The following is a 17523-nucleotide window of genomic DNA, read 5'->3' as shown; positions in this document are numbered from 1 at the left end:
TTTCACTGGTATGTACATGATAAGTCAAGACTTATCAACGACATTATGATAATAAATAACACTTTTGTTTATTATGCTCCGCTGTTCTAACCACTTCGATGTGTATTAATGCAGTTAATCCTCAGCACAGTCCTGTGAGGTAGACGGTCATCCCTATTTTACAGATAAGGAAATTAGTGCAGTTTCCGTAACTTAACCAAGGTCACACGCCTGGGTTCATACCAAAGTTGGCCTGGCTCCGAATGATTAACCACTACCCTCTGCTGCCTGCAGTGGGCAAAGTCAAGCTGTCTGCATGAGTCGATGCTACAACAGAACATATTTGCTTCTCTTGTAAGCACAGGTAACAGAAAATAATGGTGGCTTCTTCCAGATCATAAAAACTAACTAGATGAAACTGCAAGGGAATGTTTGCTGATGGGAGGTCACTTGGAACAGTAATGAGATGGACAAATTTAAGACAAATAGGGCCTTGCATCTGATTCAAAGGGTACAAACACCCCATTTTTGCAAAGGCATAGACTGCAATTGAGTAGCGAAGAGTCACTGCAGAGTCAGAAGCAGTGAGGGTGGGCACTGTACCCAAGGTAGGTCTCTGGAAGTCTGCACCCTATTAGGACTGTCCTTCCAAGATGCAGATGGCTCCACACAGACAGGGCCCCTCTGTTTTTGTGTTTAAGAGACTTCCAAGGGCTTCCCTGGTGGCGCAGTGGTTGAGAGTCCGCCTGCCGATGCAGGAGACACGGGTTCGTGCCCCGGTCCGGGAGGATCCCACATGCTGCGGAGCGGCTGGGCCCGTGAGCCATGGCCACTGAGCCTGCGCGTCCGGAGCCTGTGCTCCGCAACGGGAGAGGCCACAAACAGTGAGAGGCCCGCGTACCGCAAAAAAAAAAAAAAGAGACTTCCAATATACAGATTGTAATAGAGGGTCCACATAGCTTGCCTTTTTGTTAACCCTTGTTTAGGGCTGCACATCTGAGAGAGGATGCAGGGGAGATAAAATTTTAAGAGGTACAAGGTCTGAAATGTCTTTATTCTATACTCACACTTGAGGGTATAAAATTCTGGCAGAAATCATTTCCCTTAGAATGTCAAAGGCATACACCATTGTCATCTAACTGTCAAGGTTGCTGTTGAGAAATCCAATGCTATTCTTACTCCTGATCTTTTGTTTTCCCTCTCTAGAAACGTTTTAACATCTCCTCTTTAAACCTGGTGCTTTGATCATTCACAATGATGGTCTTTGATGTAGGTTTCCCCCCAATCCATCTTGCTGGGCACTTGGTGTACCCTTTCAATCTGGAAACCTTCCTTTGATGTTTTTAAGTTTGGGGGTTTGTTTCTTGTCTTTTCTAACTGTAAAGAGAGTTCACCTTGGGGAAACAAGGGTTAAGAGAACCTGAGGAAAGTTTCATGATGGAGGCTGAGAGTCTGAATTAAACATCTTAGTGGGACAGGCCAGAGGAGCACGCGTTGCAGTTATGCAGAGAGAAGCAGCAGATGTTTAAGAATTAGCACAGTTAGGGACTTCCCTGGTGGTCCAGTGGTTAAGAATCCACTTTCCAATGCAGGGGATGCGGGTTCAATCCCTGGTCAGGGAACTAAGATCCCACATGTCACAGTGCAACTAAGCCTGCGAGCTACAACTAATGACCCCGCACACTCCGGAGCCCACGCCACAACTAGAGAGAAGCTGGTGCGACACAACGACAGATCCTGCATGCTGCAATTAAGACCCCACGCAGCCATAATAAATAAATAAATAAATAAATAAATAAATAGAATTAGCACAGTTCAGAAAAGGCAGTGAGGACATTGATCAAAAGCATGAAGATGGGGAGAAACAAGAAGAGGCACTGGGAGCCTAGCTGTGGAGAATGCTACTCTTGGATAGATGTCTTCTGCACATGGAATTTCTGATGCAGGATGAACCTTCCACACCAGCTAAAGGTTTGCCCACACACCTTACAATCGTAAGGTTTCTCACCAGTGTGGACATGCTCATGAGGAACCAGGGTGATTTTCTGATTGAAGGCCTTCCCACACTCTTTACATTCAAAAGTTTCTCCCCAGTGTGGATCCACGGATGCTGAGTCAGGGCTGTGTTGGAGCTTAATCGTTTCCCACACTCCTTACATTTGTAGGGTTTCTCCTCAGAGTGCATTCGCTGATGGACGATGAAACTTGAGCCACAGCTGGAAGTTTTCCAACATTCGTCGCACTCATGGAGCTTCTCCCCAGTGTGGAACCTCTGGTGCTGGAAGAAGACGGGGCTGCAGCTGAAGGCCTTACCGCACTCCCGACACTCATAGGGCTTTTCTTCAGTGTGGATTCTCTGATGCTGAATCAAGGCCATATCTGAACTGAGACCTTTCCCACATTCTTTGCATTTAAATGGTTTCTTCCCAGTGTGGATTACCTGATGCCGGATAAGTAAGGAATTATATCTCAAGCATTTTCCACATTCTTTGCATTCAAAAGACTTTTCACCAGTGTGACATCTCTGATGTCTGTGGAAGTCCGCCATCCGAATGAAGCAACTGTCACATTTTCCACACTTATAAGATAGCTAACCACTAGAAACTGTCTGATTCGTAGTGAGTTGTGTGCTAACACTAATGTATTTTCCCAGTTTCTCACACTTCTCCCCGCTCTCTACAGCACAGGCCTCCTGATGCCTGGTTGACCCATCTGTGAAATCTCTCCTCTTTGACTTTGTCCTCTTAACCATCCCGTGGCTGTGCTGTTCTAGGCGGCTCCTGAAGCCAAGGTGCTGGGGAACATTCCCTGGCAGCCCTCCTAATGTCAGTCCGTGGGACTCTGCTTCTTTGGAAATGTGTTCTTTTGGCGTTGATTCTTCCTTGTCAGTTCTGGTCTCCCCGCCTGGTATCATGAAAAGAAAATACAAGTGTCAGCCCCCAATATCACAAAGAGAAAATACTTATGCTAAAGAGGAAACAGGATCAAGTGGTCCTGATTTGCCCTGAGTAAGGGGATATTTTCCAATATGTACACCAAATGATCAAAGACCACCACACAGCAGAGCCCCACAAGTGGAACTCTGTGAAAGAGGCCAGGGAGGCCAGCAGCCAGGAGCATTCCCGTAAAGAGTGTGAAGACTGGAAAACAGCAGAGTCTGTTAACTAGGGCAGACGGACCAACTGCTGTCTCCCAAGTGGATCGGATGGATCAGTGCAGATGTAAAGAAGTGACGAATGGAGAGCCCGAGGTGAGAGAAAGACCGCTAAGTGTGAGAAGAAGGGGCAGTCGAGCAGCTCAAGTCCTACAAAAGGTCCCACAGGCTGAAATTCCTTAAGAGCTGCTTATTTTTTTAAATGTTATCCATGTCATAATCTTTGAGAGAGACCCAACCTCTGTCATCAAGTTGGCTCTAGTAAAGCAGCAGGCTCCTATGCTGTGGCTGAGGGGACCACGCAGGGCAAACAACACAGCATCCAGAAGGAAGGGGAAGACGTGCAGGCTTGCCTCTAAAAGAAAAGAGCACTGGAGATGTGAAGAACCCTTCCAAGGATGGACATCAGTCCTAGAGACAACCACGTAATGACCGTTGTCCTTTTTCCTAAAACTCTATACAGGATGTATATACAGTCTAACACGACAATATGAAATGTGAAATCCTAAACTAACTAAAAAGGAAAAACTAATATAATCATCAGCACTGGGCCAGAGAAAAACCTCATGTGTTTACAAGCAAACTGTTTAGAAAATATTTTTTAACCCAGACAACCTGAAGTCTTGGGGTCATATCCAGAAAAGCACACGAGGCTGGAGCAGGGAGGTGGTGGGGAGCAATGTGCATTATTTTTTTTTAATAGTTATTTATTTATTTGGCAGCGCCGGGTGTTAGTTGTGGCACGCGGGATCTTGGTCGCGGCGTGCGAGATCTTTTAGTTGTAGCATGTGGGATGTTTAGTTGTGGCATGCAAACTCTTAGTTGCAGCATGTGGGATCTAGTTCCCTGAGCAGGGATCGAACCCAGGCCCCCTGCGTTGGGAGCATGGAGTCTTAGCCACTGGACCACCAGGGAAGTCCTGCGATGTGCATTATTAACGGACATTCTCTGTAAAGAGTCTGAAGAGCACAGGAAATTTTAACAGGCAGAGAATGGGTGAAGCAGAATAACAAAGGCAAAAAAAATATATATATATATATATATATATATTTCTAATTCTCATATCAATACCTCTCAAAATGAGAAAGCCATTCACCTTTCATTTACAAGTTTTGCTTCAAAAGTTCATCTGTTTAAAAATACATATATATATATATATATTTTTTTTTTTTAATATTTATTTATTTAGGCAGCACTGGGTCTTAGTTGCGGCACAGGGGATCTTCATTGTATTAACATTGTATCATGCAGACTTCTTAGTTGCGGCATGCGGACTCTTAGTTGCGGCAGGCATGCGGGATCTAGTTCCCCAACCAGGGGTCTAACCGAGGCCCCCTGCATTGGGAGTGCAGAGTCTTACCCACTGGACCACCAGGGAGGTATCCATATATTTTTAAGTGTCCATGGAGGGAAGATGAAACAAGAATGGCAGGATATAGGTGGACTGTTGAGGTGGGGTACACTGGGTGCATTTGGCTGGTGTCTGCATATGTGTGAAAATTTCCATTATAAAAATAAATTTTTAATATTTGTTAAGTTAGTGTTTGGGAACACATACTTCAATTTCCCATACAAATAATGTACCCTATGCATATGTAGATTGCCAGACAGGCCCCCAGAACTCTATTTTCCTCATAAGGTGGCTGACATCCTCATCTTTGCAAAAATAAACTGATGGAAAAATAAAATGTTTCCACATGACAGGGATGAAAAGAGCTGCTCAGACAGTGTCCCTTGGCAGGTGGTAAGGTGGAGAGGCAAATGTGAACACGCGAAGAAATCTTGCAGCCACACCCTTCTTGGAAGAGAAGGGCCCTTCCTCACTTGAGGGAGGCAACCACTATGAATGCAGAGCATCACATGTAACGATTCCAGAGTAATGAAAACAGTCTCAAAACTAATGAAAACAGAGAAGAAACACTCTGTGCATATTGAAATGTGAAAACAAGAAAGCAAGCTAAGCAAAAATGGTAGGGTCTCATACTCACCTGGACAGACTCCTCTGAGGGCCTCCCTGCCCACAGGTTCCCAGGGATCGAGGCCCCATGGCAGTTCCCCTGGCTCCAGCTGAGAGACCAGAACAGGTCTGGTGAACGAAAAAGCTGCCCAGGGAGAAAGAAACAGGGAAACAAAGGTAGAGGGAATCATGAAGCAGGGTCACCTCTCAGCCCTCTTTTTCTCCAGTGAGCCAGGTGGGGAGAAACAAAGTGAAGTCTGCCTGTGCATCTTAGAGGACAGAAAATTCCCACAAAGCAGGGTAGAGTCTTGGAATAATCCTCTACTCAAGTTCCAAATATTCAGAGAACTTGAAGACAGAGGCAAAGGCTCTGGTGAGCTCCTGTCAGCTCTTCATTTCCCTCCACGCATGGGGCAGAGTCCCTCCCAGGGTTAGAGGATAGTGATTTCAAAACCTGGGAACCCAGGGCTCTCCCAACCCAGTAGCCTCTGGGGAGCTCAGCCTCCAGAGCAACTGCCCACAAGGGTTATTAGAGACCCCACAAAGTCAAAGGAAGAAAGAAGCCAGGATGCTCAAAGGGCAGAGGCAGACAAGAGCAGGGAGAAAAGATATCTCACCCAGGGAAGCCACATTTGCATAATTCTCCAGCAACACCTCCCTGTACAAGGCCCTCTGCGCAGGATCCAGGATGACCCATTCATTCTGGGTGAAGTACATAGCCACATCCTCAAAGGTCACTGGCTCCTGAAACAAGAGGTTCTTGCTCCAGCCCTGGGTGAGGGCAGAGGAGCCTAAGTAAAGGGAAGAGACTTACTGGGGCTGGTGTTATTGCCGAGGACAGCTATCCAGTGCTCAAGCCCCCTACACCCCTCTCCGCAGGGGCCAGCCCTCAGCCAGCATTGCCCTCATCAATAGGGGAGCCCCAGACTCACTGCATCCCTTGTGGTCATCCCCAGCAAACAGCCCTTCCTTCACCTGCCGATCTCTGTGTCGACTCTGCTGTGTCCTGCTCCATGTGCCTATGGGTCCCTCTGGCTCCTCTCCCCTACGTGGGTTTTGTGTGAACATGCACAAGGGAAATCTGTATAAACACAGCCCACAGAACTTTTGTACTGATCTCTACTCCCTCCCTAATCCCGCTAAGGTCACTGGAACACAAAGGCCCAACAGGAGAAGAGTCAAATCAGACTAGAGGTATTATCAGAACTTGGAAAGGCAGAAAAAGGATAAATGGTAACTGACACAGAAGAGATGGGAAAGCTGAATCTTAACTGATGGTAGAGGAGGAAGCAAATAAAAAGGAGCCTGATTCACACCACAGAACAAAGGATGAGCTCTGGATATTTTTGAAGTGTGAACTGCTTTTTGTAACTTGGTAAAATATTCTTTTTTTTTGAGTTTTTTTTATTTAAAAGGAAGTTTGTTGTTTTGGGGTTTTTTTTGTTTTCTGATTGAAGTATAGTTGATTTATAACTTGGTAACACATTCTGTTTCAAAGCATCAGGGAGGAGAGAGGACCCCCAGAGTATACAGGGAATGAATGAAAAATACCTACACAAAAGCACATCACTGAGAAGCCTCAGAAAAAGAGACTTTAAAAAAGATCCTAAAGGCTTTCAGAGAAGGAAAACAACACAGACATGAAGACTTGGGAGTCGAGATGGCAAAGTAAAAGGAGTCATGTTTTTTAAATGCTGAGGAAAAACTTGCACTTCTTATCTGGATGGAGTCAAAGGGAACAGATTTATCCTCCTGCCTGAACCAAAATAAGACAAATTACATAAAACAATGGTTTTCAAGATACTGGGTATCAGGCAATGAAGGACACCAATTCCTGAGAGATGGGAAGCAGAGAGGTGAGCCCTGGGATTCTACAAAAACACTGCTAGAATTGCTTTAACCAAGCAAAGACTTTTTCAGTCTTGTGGACAGAAGTGAAAAGGGTCTTCCTTGTATGCTGTGATGCAGATTTCCACTTTTTAGTGGATTTCCATTTTTCAGCTCAAACTGCCAAATCTATCCCAATCAATCCCCCACACTCACTTGTTTTTTCCATCCTGATTGTGTCTTAGTTTGGGAATTCTCATTTCTGCACTCCCCTTAACTCCTCCCCTTCCCCAAACACACCCGACAATGACAGATGCACAACGGAAGCCACAGGCCTGGACCTGGATCTGGATGCAGAGCTGACACCTGCTCTCTTGACATCAAAAGGGTGAGAGGGCAGGGAAGGGGAGCCACAGAGGCTGAAAGGATGCTCGCTCACCGGGCGCCAGGTGATCTGGTGCATGGCAGGCGTCTCTGCTTCGCACACTGCCCTCCAGGTCCTGAGATGTGACACTGAAAGGAAAATACAGAGGCACGGGCAAGAGTGATGCTGCCTCACACCCTGCAAATACCTTCCGTCCGCCTCGGCCCCTTTCCATTCCGCTACCCCCTCACCACAAAGGCAAAGCGTTTGGAGAACCCGGTACTACACCCGGGGAAAGCGAATCTGTTACCCGGACACCGGCACCCGCATCCCAGGAAGCCACTAACCCCGCGCGGTGCAAGCCAAGAGAAAGCATAGGACTGCAGCCGGCCTCTGGGAAAGCTTCCAACAGGTTCAGTGGCAAGTGCGTTAACCATCTCCCCTCCTCTCTAGGAACCTGGGAAGTTTCCCATCTCTGTGGTTCCCTATCGCAGCCGCAGCCGTCCTGTCCCTACTTTGGGAGACGGCAAAGGACAGAGCTGCTGGCCGGAGGCTCGGGTCCTGCAGCGCCCCCATTCGGTAGCTCCACGGAATGTAGGCCGGCTGGCTCAAGCCACAGAATGGTTTCAATCCTGGGAATTACCCAGGGTTCTCTGGCGTTCACTACTTCTGGTTGCCCTTCCAGGTACTGAGGGGACCATTGCTCCACATGTGCCCAAGAGGCCTGGGTTCTGTGGCTACACCAATGTGGGAGGATTGGAAATTGGAAGAGTGGAGCCCATCACTTCAACCGCCAGATGTGTATGGGTTGAGAGCATAGACAACCTGGTCCAAAAACCTGGCCGCTGTACAACTTACTAGCTGTGGGACCAGCAGAAAGTTGCCTTCCTGTTTCATTGTTAAATGCGTATGATGGTGGTACCAACCACAAAGGGCTGTTGAAGGTTAATAATTAAATGAATTCATGGATTGGCAAAGTGTTTACAGTAGTGCCTGACACGTAATAAGTGCTTACAAGTTTGTGTTGTTTTTAGAGATACAAGTGCTGCTTGGGCCCCAATGTGTGACAAAGACACAGTGTAGGGAAACAGCTATTAACATTTAGCCTTAGAGCCCTTTCCCACCGTATACCCAGATGTGTGTTCCAGGCCCAACCTGGAGAAATTCAGTGCTTCCACCCAGAAAGGTTTTAATTGCAAAGGCATCTTCAGTTAGTTCAACTACATGACAGAGGGCCTGGACAGTAACAGGAATGGCTTCTCTTCTGTGACCACAGGTGCTACAGTATCCAGAGACTTTTCCTCTGCTGTCTCAAATGCCCAATGATGGGGGCCTTTCACGCACAGAGTAACCAGTCTCCTGCACTTAGGCATCTGCTGCACATTGCTCCAGCCCAGCTCCCTTTTGTAACTACTCATATAAATAGATATTGAAACCAAACAGAATCTTCTAGACAGCAACCGCAATCCAAAAGGAAGAACTGTTTTTAAATACATTAAACAAATGTATTACTTTGTTGCAATCAATTATATTCATTAATTAAACTTCCTTGCACTAGTCACTTAAATGGTCTTTATATAATAGCTAAGATTTATGGGAGCTTAATAGGTGCTAGAAACTGTGCTAAGGCTTTATAAGCATCATCACTTTTCATTTTCACTTCTGAGATTGGTACTGTTACGTTCTTCATTTTACAACTGAGGAAACTGAAGGCAAAGAGGTTTAGAAGTAATCCGAGGCCACACAGCTAGAAAAGCCCATTAACCAATACCCGTGCAGTTTCTCCTGGGAGCTGGGAAGCATTTTAAACACCATGGAAACATGACACAGAATTCTCTGGCTCCACACCCCACAGCCTCTGCTGCACTACTCAGTCCTCCTTTATTTCCCCAATAATTGTCTGAACTGCCTAATGTCAATGGTTTTGCAGTCCTCCTCCTGCCCCTCCTAGATTCATGCTCTACTCATCTAGCATCCCCAGGGTGTCTTCCAAATTCTTCTAAGTTCTATGGCCTCCAAGGACAGGTGAGAACTACTGGCACAGGAGACCTGCCTCTTGGTAGACTTCATCTGTAGAAACTGATGTGGATTTCTAGCTCCCAGAAAATTTTACTGGCAGTGCTTCCACCTCATGCAATTAAATGGATCTTCTGAAAATCATGTCCTCTCTGTAGCCAAAGGTATCTCCCACTGGGGATAGTCTCATCTCACCTCAAACCACTTTTCCCCAAACACACCCTCACCCGCATAGACACACATCCACAGCTGCCTGGCAAAGGGGAACCCAAGTCAGGCCCGAGTCTGCCGCAGACTTCTCTGAGAGCTGATCTAAGAAAAGCTGTCAGGAAGCCAGCTCACCTGGGACCATGCTGTCTGAAGCATGGCTGCCGTCCCCTGGCTTCCTGCAATGCTCTCTGATTTGGGAAGAGGAAGAGTCTCAGATCTAAGGAGAAAAGAACTACAAGTGAAACTGCCCCTCTCTCACAGCCTGTATGTGCATTACTCCCCTTCATATCTCTCACCACCATCCCTGGACTCCCTTAACTCTTAGGACAATGACTGCCCTACCATTCCATGGCAGCCCGGCCTCTCCCCTCACCCACAGAGTTATAACTGCTCCATCCACTTGCTGGCAAGGCACAAGGCTTCTCAAAATATGCCACAACACTACATTATCCAGAACTGAGTCTCGGCTAGAGGAGAATCCTGGCCTCAGTGACTGCTTGGGTTGGAAAAGAAAATTTTTACTGAATATGTCCTGTGACCCTGACCAGTGACAAAGATTCTGTCCTTGACCAGACTCTTGGCAGTCTCCTCTGAGCCCTTTCTCCGCTAGGTCTTCAAACCCTGGCCTATTGGGCTTCCCTGGTGGCGCAGTGGTTGAGAGTCCGTCCGCCTGCCGATGCGGGGGACACGGGTTCGCGCCCCAGTCCAGGAAGATCCCACTTGCCGCGGAGCGGCTGGGCCCTTGAGCCACGGCCGCTGAGCCTGTGCGTCCGGAGCCAGTGCTCCGCAACGGGAGAGGCCACAACAGTGAGAGGCCCGCGTACCGCAAAAAAAAAAAACAAAAAAAAAAAAACCTGGCCTATGAAGACATGAACAAGACATTAACATCATCTCTAACAGTTCAAGGCCACATCCCTAGGATGACCCTACCCCCTCTTAGAGGATCTGTTTGAGAAAATTCAAGGTTGTCTAAAGAATGTAGTGCTTGTTCCACCCAACTCCTGAAGATAGGGCCTCCGTCTCCCAGTCTCTGTGGGAGGGGGTAGGAGCCTAACTTCCATAAGTGCCAGTTAGCAAACCCAGACGTGTTTCAATTGATTGCCCTGCTTTACTGAGTCTCCACTCGGCCCCTCTCTACTCTCTCATTCTCCCTTTCAAAGACCGGGTCACCTCGGTACAAGCCGAAGCTGAGTTCAGTTCACCCTGGACACTTTGACACGATGACCAAGAGAGGTCTCCTCTGGAGAGAAAGAGGGCGCCTGGACCGAGAGGGGATACAGCACAAAATGCAAGTGGAGGTTTGGCAGCGGGTCAAAACAGGAAAAAGAGATGCTCAAGTGGACCGGTGGGTGATGCTGGGCGCACGCCCGCTCGGAGCGGCGGGAAGCAGGCGACGCCGACATCTCCAGCCGCCAACAAAGAAGGCGGGCACAGAAAGCCCTTTGGAGGAAGACGAACGAACCCGCCACCGCGGGCAGGGGCGCAGGCGTCCTCGGCCAGGCTCTTCCAGGTGAAGGCTCTCAGGCCAGCCAAGACCACGAATGCGCTGAGCCACCTCACCTCCGAGGCTAGGCTCACCGCGGCAGACAGCCAGCACAAACGACCACTCTCCCGCCGGAGGGCGGGCTCCCCCAGCCAGCGCCGAGCCGGAAGGACGGCAGGAGCCCACCGTCCGCTCTAGGAAGCCCGGAGGTTTCCTCTCGGTGGTGCCGGTCCAGGGCGCTCACGTGACCCTCCCGCTTCGCCAGGCCCTCTCTCCGCAAGTTGGAGATGGCCTGCGGCGGCAGCGATGGTCTTGTGGCAACCCTGCCTGCCTAGATCTCAGCGGCTGGCTGCAGATGGGGCCGCAGCAGGGCTGGTGCAACTGTGATCGAAAAGCGGGCATTCTTGGCCTCCAGGATGTGACATCATATATGAAAACAAATGTTTGTATCTCTTCTTAATCCCTCCCTATTCCTGGGACACAGTCCAAGGGTGGACTGGTAAAGATTAACCTAACAGTCTGAAGTTGGCTCAATCGCTGTTCCTTCTAACTTGTTAACAAGGCAAAATTTCACATACTAAGTGCTAACTTTCCCGGAGAAGGCTAGAAACTAGAGAATTAGCTCGATTTCACACTATAAATGCTGAGGACTGTCAGCGGAGCGCATTACAATTTAAACTCAACTGTAGGAACAGACAGAGGTCTGCCTCACAGCTTGCCTAATCTCTGTTATGTGTAGGGTACAGGGGGTGTACAGAATGAGATCTCCCTGAAGGTGCTGCTTAGAAGTCTCAGCTTGGTGGGATGAGGGCAGGGGTGGGGGCAGTTAAGGGAGATGCAGGGAATACCCTGCTGGAGGCTTATTCCTTCAGGAGGTGTGGCAGTGGTAGCTAGATTAAGGGAGAAATCATGCAGCCACATTGTTTTTCTGATCAACAACCCAGCTTCCACTTTGGAGTGACTGTGAACAGAGAAGGAAAAGTGGGAGAACTATAACCAGAAATGAACTAGATGGAGAGCTATAACCAGGGAGTCAGCCTTGCCACTGCTGGGTCAACTACACACATACACCCCAAAGGAAAAGGCCCAAGAGCCACAGAGATTCACCCTCACTCAACCCATGGCCAGAAGTACCTGTCTACCCCAAACACAGAGCACAGAGGAAATCAGAGGGGTTATCACTTCACATAACCCCACCAGCAAATCTACCCTCAAACCAGCCAGTCACAAGCCAACAACAAACGAAAGTCTGAATGCACAGACCGAGCTTACTGTGAGCCAGGAAACGTTAATGGAGGATGATCAACACATCCAATGGAAGACTATCAAAGATAAATTGCCCAAAGATTCCAGGCAGTAGGGGAAAAAATATCCTGAAGCTATCTTCGTTGCCAGGAGACATGGAGCAATAGAAATGAGGGAAAAGATTGTAATCGAAGAAGTCAGCAACAGATACCTTTTGGATATTTGCCCCCTTACCACAGGGTGGGGCCCCAGCAGCCTCATTACACTGTATGAACCATCCCCCAAACCCCCACCAGAGGAGAGTAGGCCAGAAGTGAACACCGAAACTGGGCAATTCAGACTCTCTCTCCTAGGAATTTGGAATTAAGTCTGGGAGAGTCTCAATTCGGGCTGGTCCCTGGAGTGGAGTTGTAAACTGGGACCTGTGGCAACTTCTGCCTTGTGCCTGGGGATAAAGAAAACAGGAATTCAAAGAGGGGAGAAGAGATGGGAAGCGAGGAGCCTGCTGACACTGAGCCCGACTGTGCCGCCTGTGGTTCTGATTGCTTGGGTTTCCAGCCTCCGGACCTCCCGGCTTCAATCTTGCCCTTGGGTGTCAGGATGCACACAGGAGTCCTTATAATAAATTAAGTATATTTTAGTTAATTCAAGTAGGTCTCTGCTATTCTTTTTTTTTTTTTTTTTTTTTTGCGGTACGCGGGCCTCTCACTGTTGTGGCCTCTCGCTTTGGGGAGCACAGGCTCCTGAACGCGCAGGCTCAGCGGCCATGGCTCACGGGCCCAGCCGCTCTGCAGCATGTGGGATCCTCCCGGACTGGGGCACGAACCCGTGTCCCCTGCCTCGGCAGGCAGACTCTCAACCACTGCGCCACCAGGGAAGCCCAGGTCTCTGCTATTCTGAAACAGAGTCCTACATAACGTACTAAGCCAAGTCACTGGTAAAGGCAAAAGTCTCAAAACTGAATAACTCAGGTAAAATGACACCCACATACCTTTCCAGAGGGGAGCAGGCAGTCCTCATGAAAATTGGGGTGCACGGGACGGTCAGCTGGTTATACTGTTATTTCACTTTCAGAGAAAATAGAAACTCCTGAAAGAACACTAAGTTATTTTTTTAAATTTTATTTAATTTATTTACTTTTGGCTGCATTGGGTCTTCATTGCTGCGCACGGGGTTTATCTAGTTGTGGTGAGGGGGTCTACTCTTGATTGCGCTGTGCGGGTTTCTTAGTGCGGTGACTTCTCTTGTTGTGGAGCACGGGCTCTAGCTCGCAGGCTCAGTAGTTGTGGTGCACGGGCTTAGTTGCTCCGCGGCATGTGGGATGTTCCCGGACCAGGGCTCGAACCCGTGTCCCCTGCATTGGCAGGCGGATTCTTAACCACTGCACCACCAGGGAAGCCCCAGAACACTAAGTTATGTGTGAGTTTATTTTTACACGTGTCCTTCTGTGAGCTACATTATGGCCCTTTTCAAAAAAACTCCTGAGTGTCTAATTAAGTGCCAGACACCTGGCAATGCTGGTCGCTGCGTCAGAAAGGACGGCACGTCGCTCACCTTTCAGCACCTAGTAGGTGCTATGAAGGCTGTGTAATAACATTCAATTAACAACAGGACAAAACTCTAAATGCCTGTTGAATTAATGAATAAAGGAAGAGATAAATGAGAAAATAAAAGTCATCAAAGTCAGAAACCCATGAATCTCTTGGCTCTGAGCACTCAAAAGCCACTTTCAGCCCAGAGCAGATGTTTACTTTTCCCTCACTCCTTGCTTTCTTCTCATGGTATATCTGCTCCCTTCCAAACTATATTTAGAAGTTCCCCTTTTCTGAAGTCTGGCTAGTTTAGAGTCTCTCAGGCTCACCCTTCCTTGCTATAATCCTCCCAGGTGCCCTGAGCCCCTTCCTGTTTAATGGTGTTTTGGGAAAATAAATAGGACAAAATTTATATAGTTACACACATATATATACACACACACACACACATATATATAGATACACACATATTACATATAAATATATATTGTTTTTGACACACACATATACACACATATATGTGTTCATGTGTCAGAAATATGTATGATAAAGAAACCACAGTTATTGTCATTTTCCTATATTTTGACTGCTTTTCTTAACAATGATTCTGGATGAGGCATCTTTGCATATTCTGGAAGCTCTGACCACAGCTGGGTAAGTTTGGTTTCTGTCTTTTAGTCCCCTGAATTCTATGTATTGCACAAACTTTATCAAGGAATGAAAATAAAGAAAATATCCTTAACATCCTGCCAAACTTTTAAATTTCTCCCTGTGCTGAGGGAAGTTTTTGGGGTAATAGAACTTTTCTGTATCTTGGTTACACAAATGTATTCATTTGTCAAAACTCACCAAACTGTATACTTTAAAAGGGTGAATTTTACTGTCTATAAAGTATATCTCAATAAGCCGGACCAAAAACAAAACCAAAACCGCCTTTCTTTGCCCTCCCTTACAGACATAATTTTATGGTGTTATAATGACAATGTATCCTTTTCTTAGTACTTATCCCCATGTAATTATTTAAAGTACCCTTCCATGTCACTACACTGTCCTGAAGCAGTGATTCTGAGAAAGGTCAGGGCCTCTAACCACTGGATGGACAGTGTAGCCAAGCCAGTGAGATCATAACATCTGGTAAGATTAGCGTCCTTTAAACTCTTCTCTTTGGTGTTACCAAAGTCGTTCATTAGGAAATTAATTCAAAAGCACCACCCATCACAAATGAATGATGTGGAGTAGGTGTGATAACAGGCTGAGGCATGTATGGTAACTGGTCAGGAATGAGCTCTCTTCTAAGGCAGGAGCTACAGAAAGTCACTGTTGGGTTTCTCTTCTTCCCTCTGGTGTTCCCCAGTGTGATGCCAACAGCATCACCCCATGTATAATTTAGATATACACCCAGGCACCTGCCCTCAATTGCACAAGCCCAAGTCACTTTTTGTACCTACATAGTTGAGTGGGCACTAAAAGTAAACAATGATATGGATGGGAATAGCAAAGAAACCCAAACAGAAAAAGCACATCCCCTTTCAATCATATTCTTGTCACTGATTATTTCCTTGCACTATAGCTTAGTTACACAAGATCCTCATAATGGTCATTATCAAGGTAACAGAAAATCCAAGGCTCAGATTCCCCACAATGAAATTTGCTACTGGCCCCACCAAATGGCCCTCCTTAAATCCTGAAGGTAATCATTGGATACTTTTTCTGATTACTTCCTCCCACAGACTTTGCGTTTTCCCTACTTGTTGAATTACGATGGCCCATCTCATTGTAATGCCATCCCCCTAAAGCCCAAAATGTTCTGCCAACTCTTCCAACTCTAGTAGCCCCAGAAGGCAGGAGCAGACTGATAGTAGGCCAAAACTGCATATGATAAAGAGCAAATACTACAGGGAGTTCCCTGGTGGGCTAGTGGTTAGGATTCCTGGCTTTCACTGCTGTGGCCCGGGTTCAATCCCTGGTCAGGGAACTGAGATCCTGCAAACTGCGAGGCATGCCCCCCCCCAAAAAATACTACTGTTTGCTACCCGGGGGATAGAAGAGGGTAATCAAACATGGTCCTTAAGCGTGAAACTTAAATGGAGCTGGGAAAACAATAATGATTTACTTATGGAAGACCAGAAGAGTATCATTAAAGACATGACCAGGAGCCCAGAGGTAAGTCTGCTACCCTAGGGACAATGGAGTTGAGAACATGAGGCAGCTCATGGGGAATGAGATAAAGGGTTCAGTCTACGAGGGGATGACTTCCCAGGAGAAGCAAGATCCTGAAAGAAATGCATGATTTGGACAGGTGAAGACTTGGCCATTTCACATGAGGGGAGCAGCACGAAGAGAGGCACAGAGGGAGGAAGAAGCACTGCACGTGGAGAAGACAGGGGAGACCCTGGCATGGCTGGGGCAGGGCTCGCATGTTGGGGAGGCAGAGGGGAGAGGACTGAAGTGGGGCAGTGGGGCTTAACCAGGGACGGCCCTGTAACTTGGGCAGGTTTCTTCCTAGTATGCAGTTTCTGATGCTGAATGAAACTTGCACTCCATTTGAAAGATTTCCCACACACCTTACACTCGTAAGGTTTCTCCCCAGTGTGAACTCGCTGGTGCTGAACCAGGGTGATTTTCTGATTGAACGCCTTCCCACACTCCTGGCATTCATAAGGTTTCTCCCCGGTGTGGATTCTCTGATGTATTATAAAGCGTGAGCTACAACTGAAAGTTTTCCAACATTCATGACACTTATAGAGATTTTCCCCAGTGTGGAACCTCTGGTGCTGGAGAAATACCGAACTCCGGCGGAAAGCCTTGCCGCACTCTTTACATTCGTAAGGTTTCTCCCCAGTGTGGATTCTCTGATGCTGAATCAGGACTGAATTCGAGCTGAAGCTTTTCCCACACTCCTTACATTCATATGGCTTCTCCCCAGTGTGGATTCGCTCATGGATGACGCAGTCATAGCTACACTGAAAGGCCTTCCCACATTCCTTACATTTAAAGGGTTTCTCCCCAGTGTGGATTCGATGATGCCGGATAAGTTTTGAGTTGTAGCTGAAGGTTTTCCCACAGTCCCTACATTCATAGGGTTTCTCTCCCCCATGGAGTTTCTGATGCTGAAGGAGGTGGGAGTTTTGACTGAAGGCTTGTCCACATTCCTGGCACAGGTACGGTTTCTCCCCAGTGTGGATTTTCTGGTGCCGTGACAGTTTTGAGTTATATCTGAAGGCTTTCCCACATTCTTTGCATTTGTAGGGCTTCTCATCCGTGTGAATTCTCTGATGCTGGTGAAGGTCTGAATGTTGGTTGAAATATCTGCCACTCTCACCACATTTATTAAATACCTGTTCTCTAGGGAGGCCCTGCTTTGCAATGAGATGTGTGTGGACACCACATCTTCCTTCCAGTTGTCTGGCTATCTCTTCTCTTTCAACAGTGGAAGATGTATGATCCTGGACTGGCAAATCTGTGAAATCGCCATTCTTTGAGTTTGTTTTCTTCCCCATGTCGTACAGCTTCAGCTTCTCTAAGCTGTTCTCAAAGTGAGGGTGCTGGGGAACATCCACCAGCAGTACCTCCATTATCGGTCTGTGTGACTCTGGTCCTTTAAAAGTGCTCAGCTCTGGAGTTTGCCCTCCATTCTCAGTCTTGGTTTTACCACCTAGCATGATAAAAAGAAAACATAATATAACTGAATCACATTGCTGTACACCTGAAACTAACACAACATTGTTAATCAACTATACTCCAATATAAAGTAAA

At 47.2% G+C, this 17523-nt stretch overlaps 2 protein-coding genes across 4 annotated transcripts in view; both read right to left on the bottom strand.

Moving 5' to 3' along the window:
* Positions 1-1880: 1880 nt before the first annotated feature.
* On the bottom strand, positions 1881-11153 carry ZNF620 (zinc finger protein 620). The gene is given in 7 exon segments (XM_028479504.1): positions 1881-2062; positions 2065-2883; positions 5122-5235; positions 5708-5834; positions 7357-7430; positions 9640-9724; positions 11068-11153. Coding segments are annotated over 6 exon segments (1326 nt in total). The 5' UTR covers positions 9650-9724; positions 11068-11153.
* A 3206-nt stretch (positions 11154-14359) lies between these two features.
* The window catches only part of ZNF619 (zinc finger protein 619), a 12693-nt gene continuing 9529 nt past the window's right edge, over positions 14360-17523 (bottom strand). For all 3 annotated transcript variants that reach the window (XM_028479755.2, XM_028479757.2, XM_028479756.2), the window contains exon 5: positions 14360-17422. In XM_028479755.2, the coding sequence (XP_028335556.1) occupies positions 15978-17422 (1445 nt within the window). In that variant the 3' untranslated portion in view covers positions 14360-15977. The remainder of the gene's footprint in view (positions 17423-17523) is intronic.

Source organism: Physeter macrocephalus, chromosome 18 (assembly GCF_002837175.3).
Source record: "Physeter macrocephalus isolate SW-GA chromosome 18, ASM283717v5, whole genome shotgun sequence".
Lineage (NCBI taxonomy): Eukaryota > Metazoa > Chordata > Mammalia > Artiodactyla > Physeteridae > Physeter > Physeter macrocephalus.
This window is presented reverse-complemented; position numbering and strand designations above follow the sequence as displayed.